Here is a 26,523-nt window from a genome sequence, read left to right on the forward strand (position 1 = left end):
GTCTTGTCTGGTGTGGTAGATCTGAGCCTCTATTGCTCTGGTGTTTAGGGCCTGTTCCTGTGCAGCCAGGATGAGAGCCTCTGTGCTGTCCTTGAGTCCAGCTTTCTCCAGCCATTGGTAGGATTTCCTGATATCAGCCACTTCAGTTATTTGTCGGTGGTACATCCCATGTAGGGGCTTGTCCTCCCATGATGGTAACTCCAGCACCTCATCCTCTGTTCCCCATTTTCTGAGACATTCGCTGAACACATTGTCTGTTGTGGCTTTGTCCTTGATGTATTTATGGATCTTGGATGTTTCATCCTGGACAGTGGCTCTCACACTCACTAGTCCTCTGCCTCCTTCCTTACGGCTTGTGTACAGTCTCAGGGTGCTGGATTTGGGGTGGAATCCTCCATGCATGGTTAGTAGCTTCAGAGTCTTAACATCCGTGGTCTTTACCTCCTCCATTGGCCAGCTAATTATTCCTGCAGGGTATCTGATTACTGGTAAGGCATAGCTGTTTATTGCACGGATCTTGTTCTTGCCATTGAGCTGGCTTCTCAGGACTTGCCTTATTCGTTGGAGGTATTTGGCTGTGGCTCCTTGTGACCTCATCAAGGTTGCCATTTGCTTGTGGTATTCCCAGGTACTTGTAACTCTCCTCAATTTCTGCTATTGTTCCTTCTGGGAGTGAGACTCCTTCTGTGTGGACGACCTTCCCTCTCTTTGTAACCATCCGACCACACTTGTCTAGTCCGAATGACATTCCAATGTCAGTGCTGTAGATCCTGGTGGTGTGGATCAGTGAGTCGATGTCTCGCTCGCTCTTAGCGTACAGCTTGATGTCATCCATGTAGAGGAGGTGACTGATCGTAGCCCCATTCTTGAGTCGGTATCCGTAGCCAGTCTTGTTGATGATTTGGCTGATGGGGTTCAGGCCTATGCAGAACAGCAGTGGGGACAGAGCATCTCCTTGCATCGCCAGATTTGATGGACACTTGTGTAAGTGGTTTGCAGTTGGCTTCAAGGGTGGTTTTCTACAGCCCCATCGAGTTTGCAATGAAGGCTCTTAGAGTCCTGTTGATGTTGTACATCTCTAAGCATTCAATGATCCAAGTGTGTGGCATTGAGTCATAGGCTTTCTTGTAATCAATCCAAACCGTGCACAGGTTGGTGTGCCGGGTTGTGCAGTCTTGGGTGACTGTGTGGTCTACCGGGAGTTGGTGTTTGGCTCCTCTGCTATTTATGCCTATGCCCTTCTGTGCCGTGCTCATGTATTTATCCATGTGCCCGCTTATCTTAGCTGCTATGATGCTTGACATGAGCTTCCATGTTGCAGAGAGACAGGTTATTGGCTGGTAGTTAGATGGGATTGAACCCTTTGAGGGTTCCTTCTGGATCAGGATTGTCCGCCCTTCAGTTAACCATTCAGGGTGAGTCCCATATATAACCCTAACCCTAAAGTCCTGCAAGACTGCAAAGCTGCAGTCCTGCAGCTTTGCAGTTTCTTTAATGGAAATGAGAAAGAGGAAGAAATCCACCAGGAAGTCTATTTATATGGTCAACTAAGCGTTATGCTTTTCTCACAAGCTAAACCAATACATTGACTTTAATGGCTTTGATTTCCAATATGACTACGTATCTCAATTCTACACGATTGAAAGATGTTGTAAAGTGAGTATTGTCATAGGTTTAATTTGGAAGAAACTAGAAGTTTGCCTTTTTGGCTTTGAGGCTGATCTGGATCATCATTGGCTGGCCCACCTGCCAATCATAATCAACAACAGCTGATTAAAACCCTAATCTGAGACTTTCCAGAGTAGCACAATAGGACAGAAATTTATTGCAGCAGGATTGTCAGGAAGTAAAATTGACTTTTTAGTAGTTTCAGGTGGTTTAAAGCTGCTCAGGAAAGCTTTGTGTGTGTTTGACTGTCTGTAATTAAATAACATTAAAGTGTTTATTATTTGTAGTTTAAAATTACTAATGATCAAGTTCTATTGTATTTAAATAATTCTTTACAAGATGTTGAATGTTTACATAACAAATGTGGGGAGAACCTAATGATAGATTTATGGAGACATGAATATTGTTTATGCAGCTGTTAAGGCTCTACCTTATCTAACATACTAAATTGTCTAATTTAGTTTGCTGCTTATTAATGGTTTGAGCTGTTTCTAAGCTGATGGAAGAAGATTAATGACTATGTAATACAGATTTTGATAATGATTATACCAGTGGTACCCAAAGTGGGTCCTGGAAGGCCGGCATCCTGCATGTTTTAGTTCTGTCCATGGTGGTAGTAACAACGTCCTCAGCAAGTCGATGTTCTTCTTAGGTCTTCTAATGCAGTGTTTTTCAACCATTTTTGAGTCAAGGTACACTGTTTTAATTGAAAAAATCCCGAGGCACACCACTAACTAAAAATGGAAATAAAGATACTCTGTAGCCGCCTATATATAGTCATTCTTATCAAAGTCTCTTGAATAGGAATCAAATAAACACAAAAATGTATTATCACATTTTACATTTCTTATTTCAAATTGCACTTAACATGTCCACTTCAAAAATACACCTGAACAGCCACAACACTGTGGTGTTAAATTTAAAGAAGTTGTAGAAAACTTCAAAGTGTTTTACAAACTAATCCACAAGCATCTTATAGCCAGAATACAGAAAATAATTCTTATTCTGAAAGAAGCAATAATATTTGGGAAACATTTCACTTCATATTCACTGTTACAATATGAAGAGTTGCATGTACAAAATGTCAATATCTGTATACTTTACCCACCTGGTGTGAAACCTGTGCATGTTTGGATGAAAACAGCTGATTTCCTGGCAGAAATTGAAGAAAGACAAAGTTCTTCCTCCACAGCTCTCAGTCTCTCTCTGGTTTTAGTTTTTATAGTAACCAGGCTTGAGAAGCTCACTTCACACAGACATGTTGTGGGAAATGAACTCATGCTCTTTCCAACTACTGCTGAGCTTCACTGTCTTTTCCATCACTGTCATCACAGTCTTTCTAGATTCAGTGCTCTCACCGCTACCTGTAACATTCGTGGATCACTAATTCTAGTTTTAATGTAAAACGCTCTATACCTACTGCCATCTAGTGGTGAGAAAATTACATGATTACGCCGCTGCTACTACTACAGCAGATACTCGAAGATGGCATTATTTGCAGATAACTCATTTTCAAAAAATCTTTTAAAACCAATTACCGTATTTTTCGGACTATAGAGCGCACCATACTAGCACCCTCAATTAAAAAAAAATAAAATAAAATAAAATAAAAACTGGAAGCTGCTCTCGGTTTTCCATTAGGACCCAGCAGAATGCCTCGTCCTAATAAATGTGCTGGACGCAGCACTCCGTCTCCAAAGTCAAACCATGGTTTCGTTCACACCTAACTTAAATGCAGCGGCTCTATTTCCCTCCTGTAGTGCCAGATCGACAACCCTCAACTTAAAAGCTGCATCATATGAGTTTGAAAACATTTCTCCGTCGTGCCTGCTGCTAGCATGTGCTTGTTCTAAATGAAAATTAGCCGTTCTTCTTTGATTTACAATTTGGACTTCTAATGATTCACTTCCTGCTAGAGAGCCCCCTGGTGGTTGAAGAAAAATCCGCAGAAAAGCCACAGCGGGCTACAATCCGCATGGTTCAAAGTTAAGGAAAAAAGTAGCAGCTTTTAGTCCGGAAAATACGGTACCGTAGTGAAATTGAATAATTTCCACGGCACACCTGACGATCACTCACGGCACACTAGTGTGCCGCGGAACAGTGGTTGAAAAACACTGTTCTAATGAGCCATCATTTGATGGCTCATTTCGTGTTGGTGTTCAGACATTAATCTTCCAATTACATATAACTATCAAGTGATATTTTCAAATTTCCTGTAAACGTTAAACGTTTTTTAACTCAAAAATATATCGGGCCGCTGAATGAATGACTACCGAGCGCCCCAAACACCGGGCTTAGCAAGTTTTCTGTGGGAAACCTTGTTTGTGTACTTGACAGAACTGAGGAATTGGAAATTGAGCAAAACATATTGAACTACAAAAGACAATTGATGCCTCATCTTTGACTGGATGCCTGCAGCTTTCTACTCAAAATAACCACATCTTTAGTTCATTTAACAACTTTAGTCATCCTATTTGGCCACATACGCCGTTTCTTAGGCCATGGTATGATTTGGACACATGCACTGCTGCCTGCATGTACCCTCCCGATCAAAATCTTAAGACCAGTCAAAAAATTGCAAGAATTTGCATTTTGCACTATTGGAACTTAAAAAGGTTCTAAGTAGAGCTTCACAATGTTAAAGGAAAAAATCAGTGCAAGAGAGAAGAACTTTTGAGCAGGGAATTTTCTGAAAACTGCAATTACACTCAAACATGATTTTTTTCAGCTGATCAAAAGTTTAAGACCATAGTGTTTAAAAGCCAAAAGCTGTGCAAAAATCTGGATTCCATCTCATTTTCTGTCAAGTCTTTACAGTGTCAGGACCTCCTGATGGCAGAAGCAAAAAAGCTCACTGACTTTGAACGTGGTAGGATTGTTGAGCTGCATAAGCAAAGCCTCACAATGTGCCATCGCTGCTGAGGTTGGATGCAGTAAGACAGTCATTTTGCATTTTTTAAATGATCCTGAGGGTTATGGAACAAAAAAGTCAAGTGGTAGACCCAAAAAAATGTCACCAGCTCTGAGCCGCAGGATCCGATTGGCTGTCCGTCAAGACACAGAACGATCCTCTACCCAAATGAAGGCCATTACTGGTGCTGACTTCAGCCCAATAACCATCAGACGAGAGAAGGGCTTCAGAAACAAAAAACGTCTTCAAAGGCCACGTCTTCTTCAACGCCACAAAATTGCCCGTTTGGACTTTGCTCAAACATGGGACATTGAAAGGTGGAAGAAAGTTGTCTTCTCTGATGAGAAAAAATGTAACCTTGATGGTCCTGATGCTTCCAACGTTCCTGGCATGACAAGGAGATCCCACCTGAGATGTTTTCTACACGGCACAGTGGTGGGGGCGCCATCATGATTTGGGGTGCGTTTTCCTTCAATGGAACAGCTTCAGGTTGTGCAGGGGCATCAAACAGCAGCTGGCTATGTGGAGATGTTGCAGCGGGCATCCCTCATGACTGAGGGCCCTCGTCTGTGTGGTAATGACTGGGTTTTTCAACAGGACAATGCTGCAGTTCACAATGCTGCAGTTCACAATGCCCGCCTGACAAAGGAGTTCTTCCAAGAGAATAACATCACTCTTTTGGACCATCCTGCATGTTCCCCAGATCTAAACCCAATTGAGAACATTTGGGGATGGATGGCAAGGGAAGTTTACAAAAATGGACATCAGTTCCAGACAGTGGACGCCCTTCGTGAAGCATCTTCAACGTTCCCACTAGCCTCCTGGAAACACTGGCATCAAGCCTAAACCATTGTTTGAAGTCATCAACAAGATGGTGGAGCTACTCTTTAATGAGTCCCTTTTTTTGACTTTGATTTCTGTTTTGGGGGGTTTTTAGTTTTTTTTGAGCTATGGTCTTAAACTTTTGATCAGCTGAAAAAATCATGTTAGAGTGTAAATGCAGTTTTTAATTAATTCCCTGCTCAAAAGTTTTTGTCTCTTACACTGATTTCTTCTTTTAACATTGTGAAGCTCTACTTAGAACTTTCTTAAGATTCAATAGTGCAAAATGCAAATTCTTGCAGTTTTTTAACTGGTCTTAAGATTTTGATCAGGAGTGTATCATAATATAATGACTTACAGGGTTGTTGTTGTTTTTTGATACATTGGTTAGTGTTTCCTGGTTTATAGATTTTTTTTATTTTTTATTTGTAGAGAACACTATAGTGCAGTAATTCTTTTTAACCACATGGTGGAGCCAAATTCAACTACCTGGCCCATATGAAGCATGATGAAGATTTTGTTAATGATTATACTTTATTTGTCAGGGTTTCCATCATATCTAAATAAACTGTTTTGTAGGCCAAAAATTGGATAGAAGGGGTGCAACCTGCATGTATCATTATAATGACTTATTATGGGGGGGGTTCAGTACATTTGTTAACAGTGTTTTCTTGTTTGTTGATTCTTTTTTTCTTGTACAGTAACATATTCCCACCATAGTTTAGTAATTCTATCTTGCCACATAATGGAGCCAACCAACAACATGTCTGAATTTGTCTAAAGATACAGGAAAATTGAAGATTAACTGAAGCATATCGTTTATTCGCTCCTGTATGTTTTTATACTAAGTATTTAACTTTTCAAGTATTACTTTAAGTATTTGCCTCGTTTCAGTTTCATACTTTTTTGCATTAAATCTTCAATACCTGTTTGAAGGAAGTGATGCAAGACACAGTGTAGCTAACAGTGAACATAAATAAAGGACGCTGGGGGGGAAACCTGCTGGGTTAGGCAAGGAACCTATTATAACTGCTTGTAGTTCTAGTTCATTATTAATATCCACTGAAGAAATCAAAGAAAGGCAGAAAGCAATCACGCCCAAACTGTAATTTCAAACATCCCAGCTATGTGAACCAACTCATTTACATCAACATTGTTGAACTGCATGCCTATTGAAAATTGGATAAGTATTGCCATTAGAAGTTTGGATTCAATTTGTACTATAGAAAAATACTGTATTAAAGTGTTTGTGATTGTTTTTCCTGTTAGATGGTACGTTCTCAACCAGGAGGTGTAATAGTGAGCACAGGCAATGGTCATGTTGTGTTCTGTATGTGATATGACTCACTAGATATTAGTCTATATAAAATGTTTTCTCTATATCTTACAATGAAAAAACACAAGGTTCTGGAGAAAACAATTAAAAAACACATCAAAAAAGCCAGCAACAAGCAAGGTACACTGAAATAAAAAGTAATTTCTCATCATCCAACCTAAAATCTGAATCAGAAAACAAATTAACTCAAAACAAAAGATCAGAAGTATGACACTAAGATTTAAAAAAGACACTAACCTTTCCTGTTTACTGCATCCACAGACAGCAGACATTGAAAAAGGAAAGAAAAAAATATTGTTAAAATCACAAGAGTAACCAGAAACTGTTAATCATAGTTTCCAATAGCCAAGTTCTTTCCATTTTTGAAAACATTGTATGGAAAGAAAAATAGATTCAGCAATGCATCAGTTTATACAAAACACAAGAGGCAACAGCATTAAGGGTTAAATGTCTTTGTCCTGGCTCAAAACATCTCTACATTTTTGTGGTAATTGTAATAAAGAACAGTTTTAGGAACCAAATATACGTCAAGTTAGTGTAATTTAACACAAACGTGTTTCAATGTGTGCAATTAGCATACCTAATTTCAGACTGAATGAATGAAACAAGGAGCTATTTGGTAATCTTTGAATTGATTATTCTTTTTATAAATCCATACACTATTGCTCATATAAAAACATCTAAAAACATAGTATACCTGGGAATACAAAGCTGATGGGAAAATAAGTAAGGGATAGCTGGATTTTCTCTGTTTTATTTGGTGTCAATTTTTAAAGTTGTGCTGCAGAAGGTTCTTTTGCACACTTAGTTCTGTCATGAGCTGGTAGGTTGTGGTGAGGAAGTGGACGCAGCTTGACCCAGGATGTAGTGAAAATAATAGTTTAATGATGAAACTCCAACAAGGAACAGCGGGAAACGGCACGAGGAAAACTGGCAGCCACGGAGACAGACGACATCAATAGACAAGGACCCGACGAAGAACACAGACAACAGGTGAGACTGAATACACACCGGGCAATCACGGAACGAGACACACCTGGGAGACAATCAACGGGGAAAGACGCAGAGACGGGACTAACGGGGAACAGGATCACACAGAAACTCAAAAATAAACACATAGAAACACGGATCATGACAAGTTCCACATTCTGCATGAATTTAGATGTGTTGCGTATTTAGAGACTACAAATTTGGGGCACAGCCAACAAGAGGTCATTTGGTTATTTGTCATATAAACCATAGTCCAAACAATTTTTCATTTAAGAAAAAATCTAATAATGCCTCAAGAAGTTTGGCGACTGAAATAATTCACAATCAAATGTGGTTATGAAGTGTCTGTAGGATTTGCTGCTATCTTGGCACAGTGATCAGTGATTTATTTACAAGCGATTTGTTAAAATCAAACACACACACCAAAGTGTACTTTGATGAATCTCCAAAGTACACGCACCTTTTAAGGAGTAAAATTGCAATCACTGTGACAATAATGATAATGACAGCCAGCACTGGACCAACCACCCACAACATCTCTGGGTCCTCCTGAGCTTGCCTTGTGACTTCACTGACATTCACCACGAATGTGTCAGAAAATGGACTGGCAACAAACGTCCTCTGCTTCAGAGAATATAAAGCATAAAAGGTATGTTTACATTTACTTTTGCAAACAAAGTCCATACAGGAAGAACACAATACAGTAGTGAAAGCAATTGCATCATGTAGTGATTTGAAAGTTTCTAATACAATATTAGAAACTTTATTACTTTTTGAAAAGAGGCATGTTTTAAAAGTTTCATGTCTTTTAAAACACACAAAGGGTACTTACAGATTCAAGATCTTTTAGGTCTGCCAGAACAAAGCAACGGAACTGTTGCAGGATAGGAAGAGGCCTGTTATAAAAGCCATTGTATTTCTTTTCATCGGCAAGCATGAAGATCTCTGGCAGAACAGCCATCTTAGCAACAATGAAGGGCTGTAGAAAATCCTGACTCTGTGTCTGACCTGTGTTGTCAGCATCAGCCTCCAGGATCTGCCAGTGGGACAAAACACTCTGAATTTGTGGAGACATGATTACCAAATATAATTAATTGAAAAATGCTTGTAACAAGCTTAGATTACTCCATACAAACATAATGACTCACAGCTAGTAAAGCTGGTTAATGTTAGCTTAACCATTTTGCTCGTCGAGTTTTCAAAGCACAGATTCTATCTCAAATGTAAACCAATAAAAGATCACAGATTGGCATTGAAATCAGGTGGTTGCAATAATGTTATAAGGCAAAGTTATTATTGCCCTTGGTTAGCATGAACAGAATTATTAGTAGTCTATAGAAATCTGATAATTCTTTTTAATAATTGAACAGTTGTAGTCAGCATTTTCTAAATGGACTGGATATTTTCTTTGTGTCAGTTCTTATTGATAATGAACACTGATTTTCAGATGTTTTTTAAAGTTCATTTCATAATGTTATTTGTTTTGACAAACAAAAACACCTTGCTAAGGTCAGTGACTTCTAGAGGCTCTCTTCATGAAAGAGTTCTCTATGTTTCAGCTCTACCTGGCTGCCACAGGTGAAATGTGTTGCAGCTAGTCAACTATCCCATAAAGAGCTCCATGCCAGAGGTATCAGGCCCCTTTTCCCCAGGGCCTTCATCTGCACTGATTTTGTCTTTGTGGCGACTCTTGACTGTGTGTTGTATTGTAGTATTGTAGGAACTTATGGGAATAACTAAAAGAATGGGAACAGAATGTTGCATTTAAGTTCTACCTTAAATGTTGGTAAATTGAAGCTGAAACTGCCGTTGGAATGTGTTAGCTGGAGTTACAGTCCAGTAAACTGACCACTGACCTAACTACAAATTCTGCTAGAGATGGAGATAAAGTTGAACTTCTCTCTCCTCTTTGCTTCTGCATGCATCATCAATGCCTCGTTTTCAACTGCTTTTGGATTTTTAGCTTCAGTTATGGCATAATTTTAGCTTTTGCGATGTTAAACAGCTTGTTGTAAACCATCTTGTTGCTAAGGTGACGCATCATAAAAAATGTACAAAATATCAAAATTTTTAGTGAAAGGTACTCCAGCGTCCAAAACCTCTAAGATAAAAGTTATTCATTAATAACTCTTATCTTAGTTATTAATGGCTCAAACTTAAGTTTGTTCCTTAAACTTGAGTTTCTTTGGTAATAGGCACACATACTTTTTTTTTAAAGTTTGAGTAATATTTTAGATTAAAAAAACATAAGGAGATATTCACTGACCTCACATATGTCTATGTCTTCAGGGTTTTTCCAGCTCTCCAAAGAAACAACGGTCTCAGGGACTACAACTATGTAGAACCACCTGCAATAGACACAAATTGCAGCATTTGTGTGTACAAATGCTGCAGAAAAAACAAACTGAGAATTTTTAAAACAAAAGTTACATCTTTTAATAATCTATGAGCTAATTAAAAAGAAAAAAAAATTCAAGATATATATTTTTGGGCAAATTTGTACACAAAAACTGTGAGTGGCTGACAATCTATCCAGTAAAAAAAGGTGGGTGCCCCACCTTTTTTCTAATCACCACTGGAAATACAGTCATATGAAAAAGTTTGGGCACCCCTATTAATCGTATTCATTTTTAGCTCTAAATATTTGGGTGTTTGCAACAGCTATTTCAGTTTGATATATCTAATAACTAATGTGTATACGCATTAACACAAAATTTGACAGGTGCAAAAGTATGGGCGCCTCAACAGAAAAGTGACATAAATATTTAGTAAATCCTCCTTTAGCAAAAATAACAGCCTCTAGTCGCTTCCTGTAGCTTCTTATGAGATCCTGGATCCTGGATGAAGGTATTTTTGACCATTCCTCTTTGCAAAACAACTTCAGTTCAGTTAAGTTTGATGGTCGCAGAGCATGGACAGCCCGCTTCAAATCATCCCACAGATGTTCAATGACATTCAGGTCTGCGGACTGGATGGCCATCCAGAACATTGTAATTGTTCCTCTGCATGAATGCCTGAGTAGATCTGGAGAGGTGCTTTGGATCATTGTCTTGCTGAAATACCCATCTCCGGCATAACTTCAACTTCGTAACAGATTCTTGAACATTATTCTCAAGAATCTGTTGATATTGAGAGGAATCCATGTGACCTTCAACTTTAACAAGACTCCCAGTGCCGGCATTGGCCACACAGCCCCAAAGCATGATGGAACCTCAACCAAATTTCCCAGTGGGTAGCACCCACTGGTGATTATTTAGTTATTTTTAAAACTAAATAAGTCTGTATTTTTCAGCACGTTTTCCACAAAAAGAGTACAGACCTTACATGGGCTTCAGCTGGGACCTCAGGCATAACAATAGTCACCCAGTCTTCATCCACACTGGGCTGATATCGAGTTGGTTTCACTGATAGCAGGTCTGGAGCGGTTCGAACAGAAACCTGTTGCTGGAGGTCACCTGCTCCATTCCCATAGCTCATCAGCACAAAAGAATAATATGTATCTGGTTGTAGCCGTGTGATCAGCTTCTTCTTCAGGTCACCTTGAATTTCCACCTTTTGGTTGTTGTACAGAATCTGAAAGACGGATTATTACTATTACAATTTTAATCGCTTCCAGCTCAAAAATGCATAAAACTTGTAATTTTAAAACATGTTAACTTCAGTTAACTTTGATTCTCATTAAAATTATATATCAAATAAACTTGCTAGAATTTTTATTTTCTAATGTAATACCTTGAAATTAGGTAGACCTCTGTCTCTTTAAAAGCTCCTGCTTTCTGAAACTCCATCATCAGGCAGTCATCACATTACTCCTCTTCAGGCACGTGCAGAGGGGGGGGCTGGGGGTGCTTGAGCACCTGCCCTTTTTGCTCCTTGCCCCCAAGTGCCCTTTTGGTCAATTTCTACTTATTTATATTTTTTTGTATTATTATTTTCTAAGCCCTCTTCTGACACATAATATGAACTAAAATTATTCTTCTTATTTTTTTTTTTGTACAACATAATAAGCTCTCCGATCACCTTGTTACCTTTGACCTTTTGCCCGTGACGCATGACGCAGTTGCCTCTCGCGCAGTGAGATAAGGCGGCTAACTGCGGAGCTCAACGTAGCGAACGTTCCAGATTACAGAACAGTTTTTGGTGAATAAAGTGGAGTAGACTTGCTACTTGTCAGTTGACGGAAATCGTTGAAGTATCATCTCTGCTTCAGCTCGGAGTCGCGGTTTAAGCAGAGAGGTAATGAAATACAACAGACACTGACAGGCCTTTGCGTCTTTCTCTGAAGAACTACTGAGCGGGAGGAGACAACCAGGTGAGGAAAAACTGTTCTTATCTATCGATTCACTATTTTTATCATACAGACATTAGGCTGTTGTTGTTGTTGTGATATTAGCTAACTGCTAGCTAGCGACTTTGCTAGCAAAACAAGATAACAAAAAAGCTTCTCCTCTGTATCTTTAATGACATCAGTAATTCTTTATTATTGCTTATGCAATAGGGGCACATCGCCCGTCCAAAACCGATCATCTCCATAATGGATATATATATATATGTGGGTTGTGCTTAACCTTTGCACCACCACACCACACCCAGCTTATCGAAGTTCCAGCTCAACATCCCCGGCCGGGGCCTGAACGCCAAAGGACTTTAATGTTTATTTGTCATTAAACTTTCTTTAATCACTTTCTCTGTCTGAGTCTCTCCAGATTGAAATATGATGCCTATTAATCACATAATGCATAATAAACATACGCAATATTTTAAGGAAGGACTGGCTATCTTTGGATGCGCATGTTTAGCAATAGAAACTAATCCCATTTACTGATAAATGATTATGATGTTTTTGTATCAAATTAAACTTGTTGATCTTACCTTGAGTTGAACTTGATATTTGTTTGTTTCTGGTACTTCCCAGGACAAAAGGACAGATGTTTTCATCACAGCCTTCACGCCAAAGTTTTTGACAAACACTGAGGAAAGATAAGAGTCATTTTCAAACATGTTGCACCACAATGATGACAATGTTGTCAGGTTAAAAGTGTGTGTAATCATTATTAGAATATCAGATTCAGGACACTGAGCAATAAGGACCTTCAACTTTCACTTCTGATTATGTTTGAGTTCGACATATAGTGATTCTGACAGAAATTGAAAAACTGAAGACATGGAGCTTAAAGTTTGAATTTATGTTATTCTATAAAATGATTAATACTTTTTATATTAATATAAAAAGACTATTAATATTTGAGGAAGCTGTTAATTGAAGGGCTGATGGAGTCACCAGCCCATCAAAATTATACATCAAATTGCATAGTGATATTAATGTGATGTGAATATGTGTGCAAGCAAATGTGAGTTGTTTCTTCATCAATTTACTTTAATGCCATTTATATTTAGTGATGGTTTCTGATATGGGCGACATGGGCAAAAGCCCAGGGCGGCAGCTTGAGGGGGACATCACTAATGAGGTCAACAGTCTTTTTTATCTGTTTGGGGTTTTTTTTTATTCAGACTCTCTCTTCATGAGTTACACAGAAAGCAAAATGATAGCTTCTGAAGCTCACCTGGCACAGATGATGACGTGGTTCTGCTTTGAATGCTGGGGCTGAAAGGTCCTCCTCCTTTGTTGGTGAAAGCTTGGACTCTGATGTCATAAGTTGTGTCAGGCTGCAAGTCCAGGATAGTCATTCGTGTCTCTGTGGTACTGTTGGTATTGTTGTGCTTGCTATTAATATCCCTATATACCACTACATAATCTATAATATTTCCATTCCTCTCAGACAGAGGAGGAGGTTCCCAAACCAGTACAGTTGAAGTGGAGGTGAGGCCTGCCACTCTCAGATTCTGGGGGTAGCTACTGGGCATGTCTTCAGGGGTGCTCATCTCCTTTATATATTCTTCACCAGTGCCTGCTTGGTTTTTAGCAGACAGTTTGAAAATGTAAGTAGCCCCTTTAAGGAGGTGGGTAAGTGTAAAATGATCATCTGTCTTCCTGAAATGTTTGACGTTAAAAGTATTCTCATCTGCTCTCTTGTACTGCAGTTGGTAGCCTAAATGCTCTCCCATCATTTCCTTAGGAGGTTGCCATTGGATCATAGCAGTATTCCCCATCATTGTACTGATCATCATACTGGGCTTTCCAGGCACTGCAACAGAGATTATTTATATACACATATAAAAGAAGTTCAACAAACACATATTGAACAAACATGTTTGTTTAATATGTATGGTTAAATATCTGTACATGCACTATATTGCCTAAAGTATTCGCTCACCTGCTTTGACTCACATATGAACTTAAGTGAAGGCCTGGCTGTCAGTCTCTGCTCTAATTCACCCCAAAGAGACCAAGGGCCTCATGCATAAAAGAGTGCGCAGTTTTCACACTGAAACTTGGCATATGGAAAAATTTTGAAAAGTGCGGCATACAAAAAAAATCCAGATGTATAAAGCCGTGCATACACACATGGCTCCACACCTTTCCTTTATAAATCCTAATTTGCGGGGAATAGAGTAGCTGCTGGTCGGCCCTGTCACCACCCAGAAAAAACTATGTAAATTAACATTTGTTTGTTGCAGTATGAGTATTTATAATAATATTTTATTTAAAAGGTACTTTCAGGTCATCTCACAAAAATAATAAATTTTAAAGAAGAAAAATACAAATAAATAAATAAATTAATTAAGAGATTGTTCAAATGCCTGTTTGAACAGTAGAGCGTTCAGCCGGGATTTAAAGACAGACAGCGTGTCAGAAAGTCCTTTGAGTGGGAATGTGGACGTTTATTCTAAATAGTGGAATCATGTGCATAAGTTGTACATTTATAGAGTAGAGATGCTTTCTGTCCTTAAAGGTGCATTCACAAAGTGGACCTGGCTTGACTGAAGGATGACTGCAGCTGGACCGGTACCACACGGCTCCTTAAGTTTTGCTCAGAGCTCCAGGATGATCAGTCTGGATTAATCTAAACTCTAATAAACTATCATCAACATTTCCCAGCAGATCAATATGATCTCTGATCAATCGCTCCATCTGAATCCTTCCATTGGTGATGTTCTCCATCAGAGCCAAAGCGCTCCTCAATTACGCGGCTCACCTTTGCGCCTCCACCACTCTAAAGTCCAGTGGTGGCAGCTTTACACCACTGCATCCAATGCTTTGCTTCACTTGGTGATATATGGTTTGGATGCAGCTGCTCCACCATGGAAACCCATTCCATGAAGCTCTCCTTGTACTGTTCCTGAGCTAATCTGAAGGCCACATGAAGTTTGGAGGTCAGTAGTGACTGGCTCTGCAGTTGTTGACCTCTTTGCACTATGCTGACCCCGCTCTGTTAGTTTATGTGGCCTACCACTTCATGGCTGAGTGGCTGTCGCTACCAAACATTCTGTTTTCTTATAATACAGTTGACCGTGGAATATTTAGGAGCGAGGAAATTTCACGACTGGATTTGTTGCACAGGTGGCATCTGGAATTCTCTGAGCACATGAGAGCAACTCATTCTTTACAAATGTTTATAAAAACAGTCTGCCTAGGTGCTTAATTTTATACAGCTGTGGCCATGAAAGTGATTGGAACACCTGATTCTGATAATTTGGAGGAGTTATCAAATACTTTTGGCAATAATAATATATGTATTTTCCCATAAAACATGTAATACCTGATGGTGAATAGTAAAAAAAATACATATACTTTGGGAGCACTCTACATTTGATTGATCTCCTCCTGGATATTTTGATTGATCCGTTTCAAACTTGGTCAGTTTTCTCATAGGGCAATGTGGGATAAAAAGCATTTTTGAGCATGCTGAGGGGGCGTGGCCAGACCTGAAAGTTTGACATTTTGCCATGAAATAGAAAAATCTTAAATCTCCTACCCAATCAATATTTCCTCATTGCAACGTTTCCATATAGCAATGGAATCAATGTGTCTAGATTACAATGCCTCTACATTGATTCCATTGATCCACTGCAATGGAGCAGTGGAAACAGAATGGTGTGGATCTCTTCTCTGCTTTACGTGGTGCTGCATAACCTGCCTGCTGTCAGACTGGCTGCTTGCAAGTGCAGAGGTGGGAGGGGTTCAAGAAAGCTCTCACTACTCAGTCAGTAGATACAGTGAGTCAGTACTGACCAAGTTTGAAACTGCTCGGTGCATTCACGTTTGGTCACCTAAGTCGCCGATAAATCAAAGAAAGTTGCAAGATTTGTTACCAGTTGGTTTTTTGAGAAAAAAAAGTTTCTGGAGGGGTCTGAAAAATCACTAAGACAACACTTCAAGCTGATACAATGTTCTGTTTCAGTTTAAGGTCAACGCTAAGGCAAATGTTGGCGCATGTGTTATTTCAAGACAGTCTGACTCTGTACCACCACATAAAGTTAGATTCTAACCGTTACTACCATTTTTTTAAAGAACAAATATAAATATATATCCAATTTCTGATTCAATCAGCAACAATTTTCTGTTACATTTCCTCCATGGTCATCTTTAAATATAAGAAACTCTACAGTTGTGGCTAGTAAGTCCTAGTTTTATTTCTATTGAATAATAGTTATCCAGTCATTCAGCAAAAGCATCTTCTTGATCCCAGCTAATTTTTTGCTTCAATTCATCTCTACAATACTTGCTTGGGAAGCTCATCTGTCTTATGAGATCTACCCTCTTGTTTTCTGTGCTTTTTTTTACTGACCTCAACCTACCAGTTTGTTCACCCTATTCCACAGTACCAACTGGAGGTCAGTCATTATCATTATCGTGCAAACTCATTACTCACTACCACTTACCTGTCCTATATCAAAATCAGTCATTCCAGTCATCAGAAATCATACAGTGAATTTAGCTAAGCAATAGCTAGGTTGAACTACCACTTAACCTAGCCAAGAAAATATGGAGTTAAAGCAGTCTCATAATTCACAAATGCACAAGATCCACAAATGCACAGGATGAGATTCACGAATCTGACGGTTTTGATTGTGTCTTTTTTGTGTTGGTACTCTGAATGGTTTAAAGTAGACGTGTGCCAATCGATCGGTCACCGATCATAATCGGGCCGATTTTCGTGAAAAAGTACGTGATCGGCGATCATTGGCTCTTGTTGCCGATACCGATCACCTGCATCTCATTTCTCAGCCTGCCTGTGCAGTTGGTCTCCTCTTTCCTTCACTGCGCAAACGCGCAGCAACAAATCCTAAGCGATGTGGAACTATAACGCACTGAGTGAATGGGGAAGTTTGCGTGTTGCGGCGGAAAATTGAAGCAGGTCAAAATGCATCAACACAACGAAGCTAATACGACATCAAAACAATGCCATACTTGACGGAGTTTGGCTACATCAAGGCTCACTGCAGTAAAAAAGACATATGGAGGATCAGATAGGTAAACCAGCGCACAGCTACAAAAACTCACCCGGATTAGCATGACGGTCAGAAAGCTAAACAAATAACCTGGAAAATTATTTAAGTCTTGGAGCTGCGATGTAAGACGCTGGTTCTGCTCTCGCTGTTGAACCGTTGCTACGCGCTACAGGTAGTAATATTTCACAGACGGAGCGCCACTTCTGCTCCACCTGGTAGTGACTCTCACACCAAACCTCTGTTTAAAGCTGCAGCATCTAACCTAAAAAAATACATTTTACATACGTATTAAAACTTTTGCTGTCCTAACATGAGACAGATCATCTCTAAAAAATAATCGATCTCCTCCCTGTTCTGCATAATTACAGAAACAGCCACTCAGAACTAGCAGTAATCAGTTAGCTGCCATGCTATCAGGAAGTTTTCATTCAGTAACTCAGGATTGTTTATTGTAATGGATCCTGTATTTGCCTTTGAATGTTAAGTTTTATACTTGAATTTTTTTGGCAATGTTGAGAGGTTTTATTTTGGCTCTTTGCATTATTTAGCCTCTTCAAAGCCTCCATATGTTATCAGTCTGTTAAAGATAGTATTACCGATAGCAGTACAATTAGCAGAAGGCCTGTTTTGTTTAGTTTTCTTCTTGGAAAAAGTTATTAAAAACAAGTTTTGTCTAAATTAAGGTGAATTTATGGGTTTTTTTCCCACATAATGTAACCGGTAGTGTTTATGATTAAAAATAATAATAATAATAATTATGTGATCGGTATCGGTGATCAGCCCTCATGGGTGATCGGTATCGGCAGGAAAAAACCTGATCGGCGCATCTCTAGTTTAAAGAGATGTTTTCATGTGCAGTTCCATCTCAACCTTACCCGAACATAAACATGCAGTGAATAAATTGAGTTTCAACCAGTTTTTTTTCACTGTAGATCTTGTGCATTTGTGAATTATGAAATTGTTTTATCTCCATAAGAAAATGCTCTGGGTTACTGTTCCAACAAAATGTGGTTGAATATGGTGCATGAAAATCCTTATTAAACTTTACCTCCTTCAGAACAGAGTTTAGGGACAGTAGCAATATGATACAAACAAAGACCTTTGTCAAAAAAAAAAAAAAAAAGTTTAGGGAGCAATAAAAAAACTAACCATATTTAGATAAATACCTCCATACATATATAAAAATAGAAAAATGCAATAAGCACACACACCAGCACCATTTGTAGAAACCACAGTGGCCTTGCTAGGAGCTCCATCTCCCTTGGCAGTGTAGGCCACCAGAGTTATCGAGTATGTTGTCTCAGGGAGCAGACCAGATACAAAGGCTTCCTGAACAAAAGAAACAGTGCAAGAAATTGAAGACAAAAGTGCCCACAGATAAAAGCAAATGACAAACCGAATTTAGCTGCCATCCATCCATCCATCCATCCATCCATCCATCCATCCATCCATCCATCCATTTTCTTCCGCTTATCCGGAGTCGGGTCGTGGGGGCAGCAGCTTCAGAAGGGAGGCCCAGACTTCCCTCTCCCCAGCCACTTCTTCCAGCTCCTCCAGAGGGATCCCAAGGCGTTCCCAGGCCAGCCGAGAGACATAGTCCCTCCAGCGTGTCCTGGGTCTTCCCCGAGGCCTCCTCCCGGTGGGACGTGCCCGGAACACCTCACCAGGGAGGCGTCCAGGAGGCATCCTGACCAGATGCCCGAGCCACCTCAACTGGCTCCTCTCGACGTGGAGGAGCAGCGGCTCTACTCTGAGTCCCTCCCGGATGACCGAGCTTCTCACCCTATCTCTAAGGGAGAGCCCAGCCACCCTGCAGAGGAAACCCATTTCAGCCACTTGTATCTGTGATCTCGTTCTTTCGGTCATGACCCAAACCTCATGACCGTAGATGAGGGTGGGAACGTAGATCGACCGGTAAATCGAGAGCTTCGCTTTTTTGACTCAGGCCGCAGCCCCAATCCCCTTGTCGTTCTCCCGCTCCCTTTTTCTCTCATTCGTGAACAAGATCCCCAGATACTTAAACTCCTCCACTTGAGGCAGGACGACCCAACTGAACAACCCTAACCCACATTTGCGTTGAAGTCCCCAAGTAGAACAAGGGAGTCCCCAGGAGGGGCACTTTCCAGTACCCCCTCTAAGAACTCCAAGAAGGGTTGGTAATCTGAACTGCTGTTCGGCCCATAAGCACAGACAACAGTCAGAACCCGTCCCCCCAACCATAGGCGGAGGGAGGCTATTCTCTCGTTCAACGTCCCCCCCTTTTTCTCGCCTAAACCTAACCTTTCCTCCCCCATTCTCTCCCCTCTCCTCACCCCTTACCCCCTTCCTAACCCTTCACCACACAGGACGAAAAATGGGATCTTCGACAACTATTGACACCTTGTTCTGCCGTGCGCATGGAGATTGAGGGCTTTCGGCAAGAGGTCTCTGTCAGAGTCGAACACTGCCAAAAATGGTCAAAAACGCTGTGTGTCCGTGTTCACTTATCATCTCCCTCCCCTTGTGCCTAGCAGAGGTTTTTGTATTTAAATGAAGTTGCTGAGTGCCATGCAAATTCAAGTCAACTGTTGAGCACCGCCTTTTGACTCTTATTCATTTTGTAGCTAACCCTTTTTACCTTCTGTTCACCATAAAGAAGTATTTTTGGAGAAAGAATATTAAAACAATCTATCTTATCTATTAAAATATATATTACATGTATGTTAGGAGCACTGAACAACTTAGATTTGGTTGAATTGATGATATAAAAGAAGAATATGCATGATTACATACAATAGACTTTTGTGAAACGTGATCTTACTTTGACATTCCTCCTATCTGAAGATTTATCTTGTGATGGGAGGAACTGCACAACTTAATCAAAAATAATAATAATAAAACATGTTCCAGAGTGGTTCATTGTACATAAAGTATTTTTGTGAATAATATTCAAGTTAATGTTAATGTTCACTGATTGCTTTAAAGACCCAGAGTCATGCTATACTGGAGTGGTAGTGGTCATTCCACATCACAATACAGGACATAAGAAACTACAGAAGATTAATCAGTATTCAGTTGCTTAACTCTCAAGTTTAAATAGAAGAACAAAATAGTTGAAAGTATGTGATACCTTCTGATAGAGTATAAACATTTGTATTCTTTTTTTTTAAGTTTTGTTAGTTAAGCATTAAATATAACTCACGGATTATGAATCATATTCTGTATAAACTAAAAAGGAGACAGCTCAAAGTAGAATTGAGTAAATAAACATATATACATCTAAAAATATTTGAGCAATTAATTATAATAAAAATAAAATATACTGTCACGTACAGTGGTGGGAAGTAACGAAGTACAAATACTTCGTTACTGTACTTAAGTACAGTTTTCGTGTATCTGTACTTTACTTAAGTAGATTTAATAATGGATACTTTCTACTTTTACTCCACTACATTTTACAGTAAGTATCTGTACTTTCTACTTCACTACATTTCTACAAAACTGTCGTTACTCGTTACATCCAAGTCGCGTTGCTCTTTTCTTCCGTTAAAATGTGAAGTTCAGGGACTTAAGGTGGCGCCGTAAAATCCGAGCAATAACGTGACTTAGTGTCTGTTGTCACCCATCGGCTCCACCTTTACTCGCACGCGGAGCTCCAGACATGCGCAGTGGTTTCCTCTGAGCGGGAGGAGATGTCTGTCTGATCGTCAGTAATATAATAGCACTGCATAAATCATAGATATGGCGACATGTAAAATCAGCAGCGCTTCGCTTTCACAGACGGTGGGACTTGGTCCAACTTTTAGCGTCACTTGGAAGGAAAGCTTAAAGAAAAGTAAGATCTGTGCTAGCAAAGCTAGCTGTACTGAGACGATGTTTCAGTTGTGGTTTCTGACATATGCAATATGGGCAACCGCCCAGGGCGTTATTTTTCTAGGGATGGCAGGAGACCTCTGTGGATTGTAGCACAGCGATGAAAACAAAACAGAATGAAGTGAGTTTTAATTGATACTGGTTAAATATATTTCAGCTCTAAGTATTTAATATCTAGGTATTTTTATGGGAATGTGGATCTTTCAGATCAATCTGAAAACCAATTTTGATAGGTAAACTTAATGTTATTGTGTCATTTAGCACGGATCGCTGGTCTTGGGTTCGGTGGTCTTGACTACAACTCTGCTACATGGCTCCTTGGTTGCATGTCCTCCACCCCGCCCTCACCTTCTTTACATCCCCTTTCAGTTGGATTTCTTTCTAAATAAATGTGACTAATAAAGTTCATGCTATGTTAGGACAGGAGACAAGATGTTTCCATCCCTGAAATTATGATTCATAGAATCACATATCTAAGTCTAAACTGTTACAGAGAATAAACACAATAAGAACATGTTTAATCTGTGGTAGTGTTCATTAAAATGGCACATTTCTGATGTATTAAAATTAAATACGATCGGCACACTTAATGATATTAGTGATTAGGTAATGCATTCAGCGAGTACTTTTACTTTTAATACTTGGAGTATTTTTAAAAGCCAGTACTTTTTTACTTTTACTTAAGTAAAATGTTAATGTGGTACTTTCACTTTTACTTAAGTACATTTTTGACTGTGTATTTGTACTTTTACTTAAGTAAATTTTTTGAGTACTTTCTCCACCACTGGTCACGTAACATTTGAAAAAAATAACTTTTAGAATGTATTTTTTTCTGTCAACTTTCATTTAACACTCTAGTCCAGTTGGTGGCAGTAATGCGGTTTCATAGTTGGTCAAGGAGCCGCCATTAAACTCCAGACGAAGATTTGCACCCATGCTAAAGGTTGCTACTGCTACACCCAACATGAACGAAAATACCCGTGCGTTGTGTGAAATGGTGGAAAAGTCCCATTTCACGGATTTACCTTTTCAGTATCGTTTTGATATTAAGCAATGTTGCGGCAGAAAACAACAGATGACACCGCGGCGGTCCAACAAGACCGAACTCACGGTAAGAAAGCTTTTATTAATCGCAGGTGCAGCGAGGCCAGTTGCTTTGTTTGTTTCTTACAGAAAGCGGTCTGTCGTTTTCTTAATGCCGAAACAAGTGTAGGGTGAGATTTCGTATTGTAATCTCTATTACATGTGATGTTCTGAACTCTTAAAAATACTTGCATCTTTTATTTTTTTCAGACCTGAAAAATGGCCAAGCAGAACCAGCCAGACCTCAGACCACGGTGCCGAGGAGCTCTGAGTCCACCAGGACCAAGAGAAATTCAGTAAGTTATGATTTCACATTTAGTGAATAGTGAACACTCGCATATTTGTAAGGAAAACTGATCTTCCGGTTATTTTATTTATTTTGTTATAACGCAGTACAGCAAGGCAGAGTGTGGAACGCAGTAAAGATCTACAAAATGGCGGATGGAGGACGGAGTCATGAAGCCTGTATGTATTATGTACAGTCACTGCATTGATTCCCGACTGTAGAATGGCTGGTTGAGAATAATTTTAACTTATTTACTTATGTATTTCTGCTACAGTATTTTTTAAATTTTACATTTATTTCCAGAGTCCACAGAATGAGAGTCACATTTGTGTCAATCAGACTCTTCAGGAACGTTCTGATGTCCGTGATGAGGACAGAGATGCAACTGTGTGTGAGTATCTACTATTTTAGAATGTTGATGATATTTTATGCTTCAATATTGTTTATGTACATAATGTAATTATGCTATGTATTGACAATGCACAAAAATGTTTTCCAGCTGCATCAAGGCTCTACTGCCAGTCATCCAGATGTAGCTAAAGAAAGAAGCAGGTAATATTACTAATCTAGAGATGTCACAATTCCTTGAATGATTAAAGTACTGTGATTTATTAAAATCCATCAAAGCAAATTATCTGCCTCAGAGTTTGTTGAATTATGTTTTCCTAATTATTACCAACTGTTTTTAATTATTTTTTTCTTCCTATTGTTTCCAAGTGTTTTCTCTTTTTTATTAAAGTTTTTATTTTTTGTAAGAATGTATTAATGTGCTTTTTTGTTTGTTTGTTTGTTTGTTTTAATGTCTTATGTGAGCATACTAAGCTGGAAGTTGCCTAACAATTTCACTGTAGTTTCATAATGACTAAAAGATGCCTGTAGCTCATAATGATTGTCTGTTCTGTGTTATCAGCTGATGGAGGAAGGCAGAGAGTATTGGCAGCTATGAGGTGAAGTCAGGATGGACCCCAAATTCCTCGAACCAGGAGCTCAGTGACATCAGGACTACAAGACAGGAAGAGACGTCAGGTCTACGCTACAGGAGAGATGTTGGGCCTGTCCTGAACACAGCATAATGTTCATGTTTGGACAAAAAAACACTGCCAGATGGTCCAAAAATTGACAAGCATTTATGTCTTATTTTGTGTGCAAACAGTAAAAAAATAAAATGAAATAAAGAAAAAAAGGAAAAAAAAACTTCTGTCTCTTTTATGTTGCTCATATATGAACATGTTGCATATAAGCAATATGAAATGATTTTAATACAGCATTTATTTTTTATATAGATTTTTTAAAATACAGCATTAAAAATGTTAATGATTGGGGCAGGGTTTATTTATAAAGACAAGTGCTATCCAATGGGCACACATCAACCAACCAATCACATGTCAATGATGAACTGTGATGTCATTGTTTTTCATCCAATGACTGAGAATCCACGTGGGTCTGTTGAAGCGCCTTTGCATATGCTAGGCCAGGGGTGCTCAAGTCCAGTCCTCAAGAGCTACCGTCCTGCAACTTTCAGATGCTTCCCTGCTCCAACACACCTGGATCAAATGAAAGGCTCGTTACCAGGCCTGTTTAGAGCTGGTCCCGGTCTGTTGGAGTAAGGATATTTCTAAAAGTTGCAGGATGGTAGCTCTCGAGGACCGGACCTTTGAGCACCCCTGTGCTAGGCTATTCGTATGCTAAGTAGAGTCGTTAACACTTCCCGCCCGCTCCCCCGCACCGCCACTCCCCCCCTCCAAGGATTCCACAATTGACAGATTTTGACTCCCGTGAGTGAAAATGTAGACTGTCGATTGCTGTCGATATCTGTCGCTGACTAGCTGCGTTTGCGTCAGAATACAGGGTCAAAAATCCCACTTTTCCTCCTGTGCCAAATCCTTATCCTTACCCTAACCTCACCCGTTTTCCAAATCTACACCTAGCCTTTCCTTCCCCCTTCTCTCCCCCCTCCTCACCCTCTTTTCCACCCGACCATCATTCTACATTCCGTTTTCTCCCCCCTGTTTTCTTGCCTTCCACTTCCCACTTCCTCATTCTTTGAATTATGAACACCAACATAACAATTCACTACAAGCTCCTTCTGAGTCCAGCTCAGTTGAAGCAACTGCACCCACCGGAATATGCCAGGCAGCCCATACAGCACATACAAACCAAAAGGTGGCGCCCTGGAGCACACTCCAAACACCATGCACCAACCATAAAAGATGGTCCCTGTTGCATACAGGCGCCAAGATGGGGGCAACAAATATGCCCACTCCTGCCCGGCGCCTCTCACCGTTTAGCTGCCAATCAAATTCAATCCGATTCAATTTCATTTCAACAAGTGAAATTTTGTAAAGTCTAGGTACTTTACAAAACATGCAATTTACATAAAAAGCCAGATTCACAGTAAACTACATTCCATGCTGAATCTAGTTACAATACAACTAAATTTAAACTAAATTTGGTTGTGTTTTTTTGTTGTTGCTGCAATTGAGAAAAAGCTTTCTAAGGAAACTCGGCTATTTGAATAAGTTGTGGTTAGCCTGAATCAATCAAACAAGCACAGCTGACTGCATTTTGTAATGAACTTTGAAGGAATTCCTCACTCACTATGCATGCAGCAACAGCAGAAAGGAAAACTCCCCTTTAACAAGAAGAAACTTCCAGCAAAATCTGGCTCAGTCTGACAAAAATACTTTTTTTTTCCATTTAAGTTATGATCTGTATTGTAAATTCTACAGCAGGGGTGTCCAAAGTTGGTCCTCAAGGGCCGGCATCCTGCATGTTTTAGTTCTCTCCCTAGTGGTAGTAATAACCTCCTCAGTAAGTCAATGTTCTCCTTAAACCTTCTAATGAGCCATCATTTGATGCAGGTGTGTAAAACCAGGGAGAGAACTAAAACATGCAGGATGCCGGCCCTCCAGGACCGGCTTTGGACACCCCTGTTCTACAGCATTGATCACAATTCCTACATTCTTACACAATTTTAGGTAAGAGCACAATACCTAAAAGCAGCAAACTTCTAAAATATGTACATTCCGTCCTCAAAAGCAGTACAAGTGTGGTGATCTGCATTTTCTGTGTGTTTCTTTTGAGGTTTTTCTGTGTTTTGTTCCCCTGTGAGTCTCTGTGCTATCCTGTCCTGATTGATCCCAGCTGTGTCTCGTTCCTGTGATTACCCTCCCTGTGTATTTAGTTCCACCTGTTGTCTATGTTCCTTGTTGGGTCCTCGTCTAACCACATTTCCGTGTCATGTTAGATGTCATTGCGTCTGTGAGCCTTAGTCTCCACTTTCCTTGTGCTGTCACTGTTTGGATTTTGTTAACTGAATTCATCATTAAATCATCTTCTAAATATGTCAACCTGGGCTCATCTGCGTTTCTTCTCACCACCTCACTACCATATGACAAAGCATATGTGCTCAACTGCTATAATAGCTTTATTTCAATATGAACTTTTAAAGTGTTGAGATAAGACACAAACATTTATATTCATGAAATCAATTTTATGTTACAGCAAACTAAAATGAATTTGAAAAAAGGCTAAATTACCTGAGCTTTAGGGTTTGAAATGTCACTGACGACAGGCTGACCATGGGGTTCTCCATTCTTTAACTTGGAACAGAGAACATGGTAACCTTGAATCTGCCCATACTGCTTCACTGACAATGGGGCCTTCCAAGACATCTTGATAGTAGTGGAATTAAGGGTTTCTATCACCACCTTTCTGGGAGGAGGTCCAAGCACTGAAAATGCATCAAAAGAAATTGCTTTAGTTCTTTCTAATTCACATCAAATTAAATTTGATCAAATATGGCCCAGTCATAGTTGATAATGACTGGGCGATGTTGAGAAAAATTTAATATTCTTAGTGTTTAATACAGTTAATCTTATCACATATGAAAAAGGTAGATTGAGCAGGATTAGTTTGAGTAAGAGAGCCCTCTTACTCAAAGGTAACACTTTATTTGAAGGGGTGTGAATAAGACTGACATGAGACTGTCTTAAACATAACACCTGTCATGAACACAAGTTTTCATGAATATTTATGACTGTCAAAGTGTCATTCAGTAAATCATGACACTTTTAATACAAAATTGACATTATTCAAAATGTCTTTGTTATGACAACTTGACATTAACCAAGAATCATATGTCATAAAAGTAGTCATAATAATTTAATTATTACACTATCAAAAGACTTAACAAAACAGCAATTAATATTCCCACTACCT

General features: G+C 39.4%; 1 protein-coding gene and 1 long non-coding RNA gene across 4 annotated transcripts in view; one reads left to right on the plus strand and one right to left on the minus strand.

Moving 5' to 3' along the window:
• Positions 1-26,523, minus strand: part of ptprfa (protein tyrosine phosphatase receptor type Fa) — a 163,656-nt gene that overhangs the window by 54,302 nt on the left and 82,831 nt on the right. Inside the window, exons 13-21 of the mRNA XM_081606667.1 lie at positions 25,842-26,035; positions 18,293-18,410; positions 13,292-13,873; positions 12,600-12,697; positions 11,047-11,300; positions 9,994-10,075; positions 8,560-8,763; positions 8,188-8,351; positions 6,975-6,986 (exon numbers count right to left, since the gene is read on the minus strand). Of these exons, the coding sequence (XP_081462793.1) occupies positions 6,975-6,986; positions 8,188-8,351; positions 8,560-8,763; positions 9,994-10,075; positions 11,047-11,300; positions 12,600-12,697; positions 13,292-13,873; positions 18,293-18,410; positions 25,842-26,035 (1,708 nt within the window). The remainder of the gene's footprint in view (positions 1-6,974; positions 6,987-8,187; positions 8,352-8,559; positions 8,764-9,993; positions 10,076-11,046; positions 11,301-12,599; positions 12,698-13,291; positions 13,874-18,292; positions 18,411-25,841; positions 26,036-26,523) is intronic.
• On the plus strand, positions 21,230-24,160 carry LOC145551522 (uncharacterized). 3 transcript variants are annotated; one of them, XR_014087388.1, is made up of 4 exons: positions 21,230-22,481; positions 22,606-22,693; positions 22,802-22,854; positions 23,213-24,160. It is a non-coding gene; the product is annotated as an uncharacterized LOC145551522 (long non-coding RNA). The 3 variants fall into 3 exon arrangements; XR_014087389.1 differs by having other exon boundaries at positions 21,230-22,044; positions 22,227-22,693; XR_014087387.1 differs by having other exon boundaries at positions 21,230-22,693.

This window comes from Poecilia reticulata, chromosome 4 (assembly GCF_904066995.2).
Source record: "Poecilia reticulata chromosome 4, P_reticulata-male-v2, whole genome shotgun sequence".
Classification (NCBI taxonomy): Eukaryota; Metazoa; Chordata; class Actinopteri; order Cyprinodontiformes; family Poeciliidae; genus Poecilia; species Poecilia reticulata.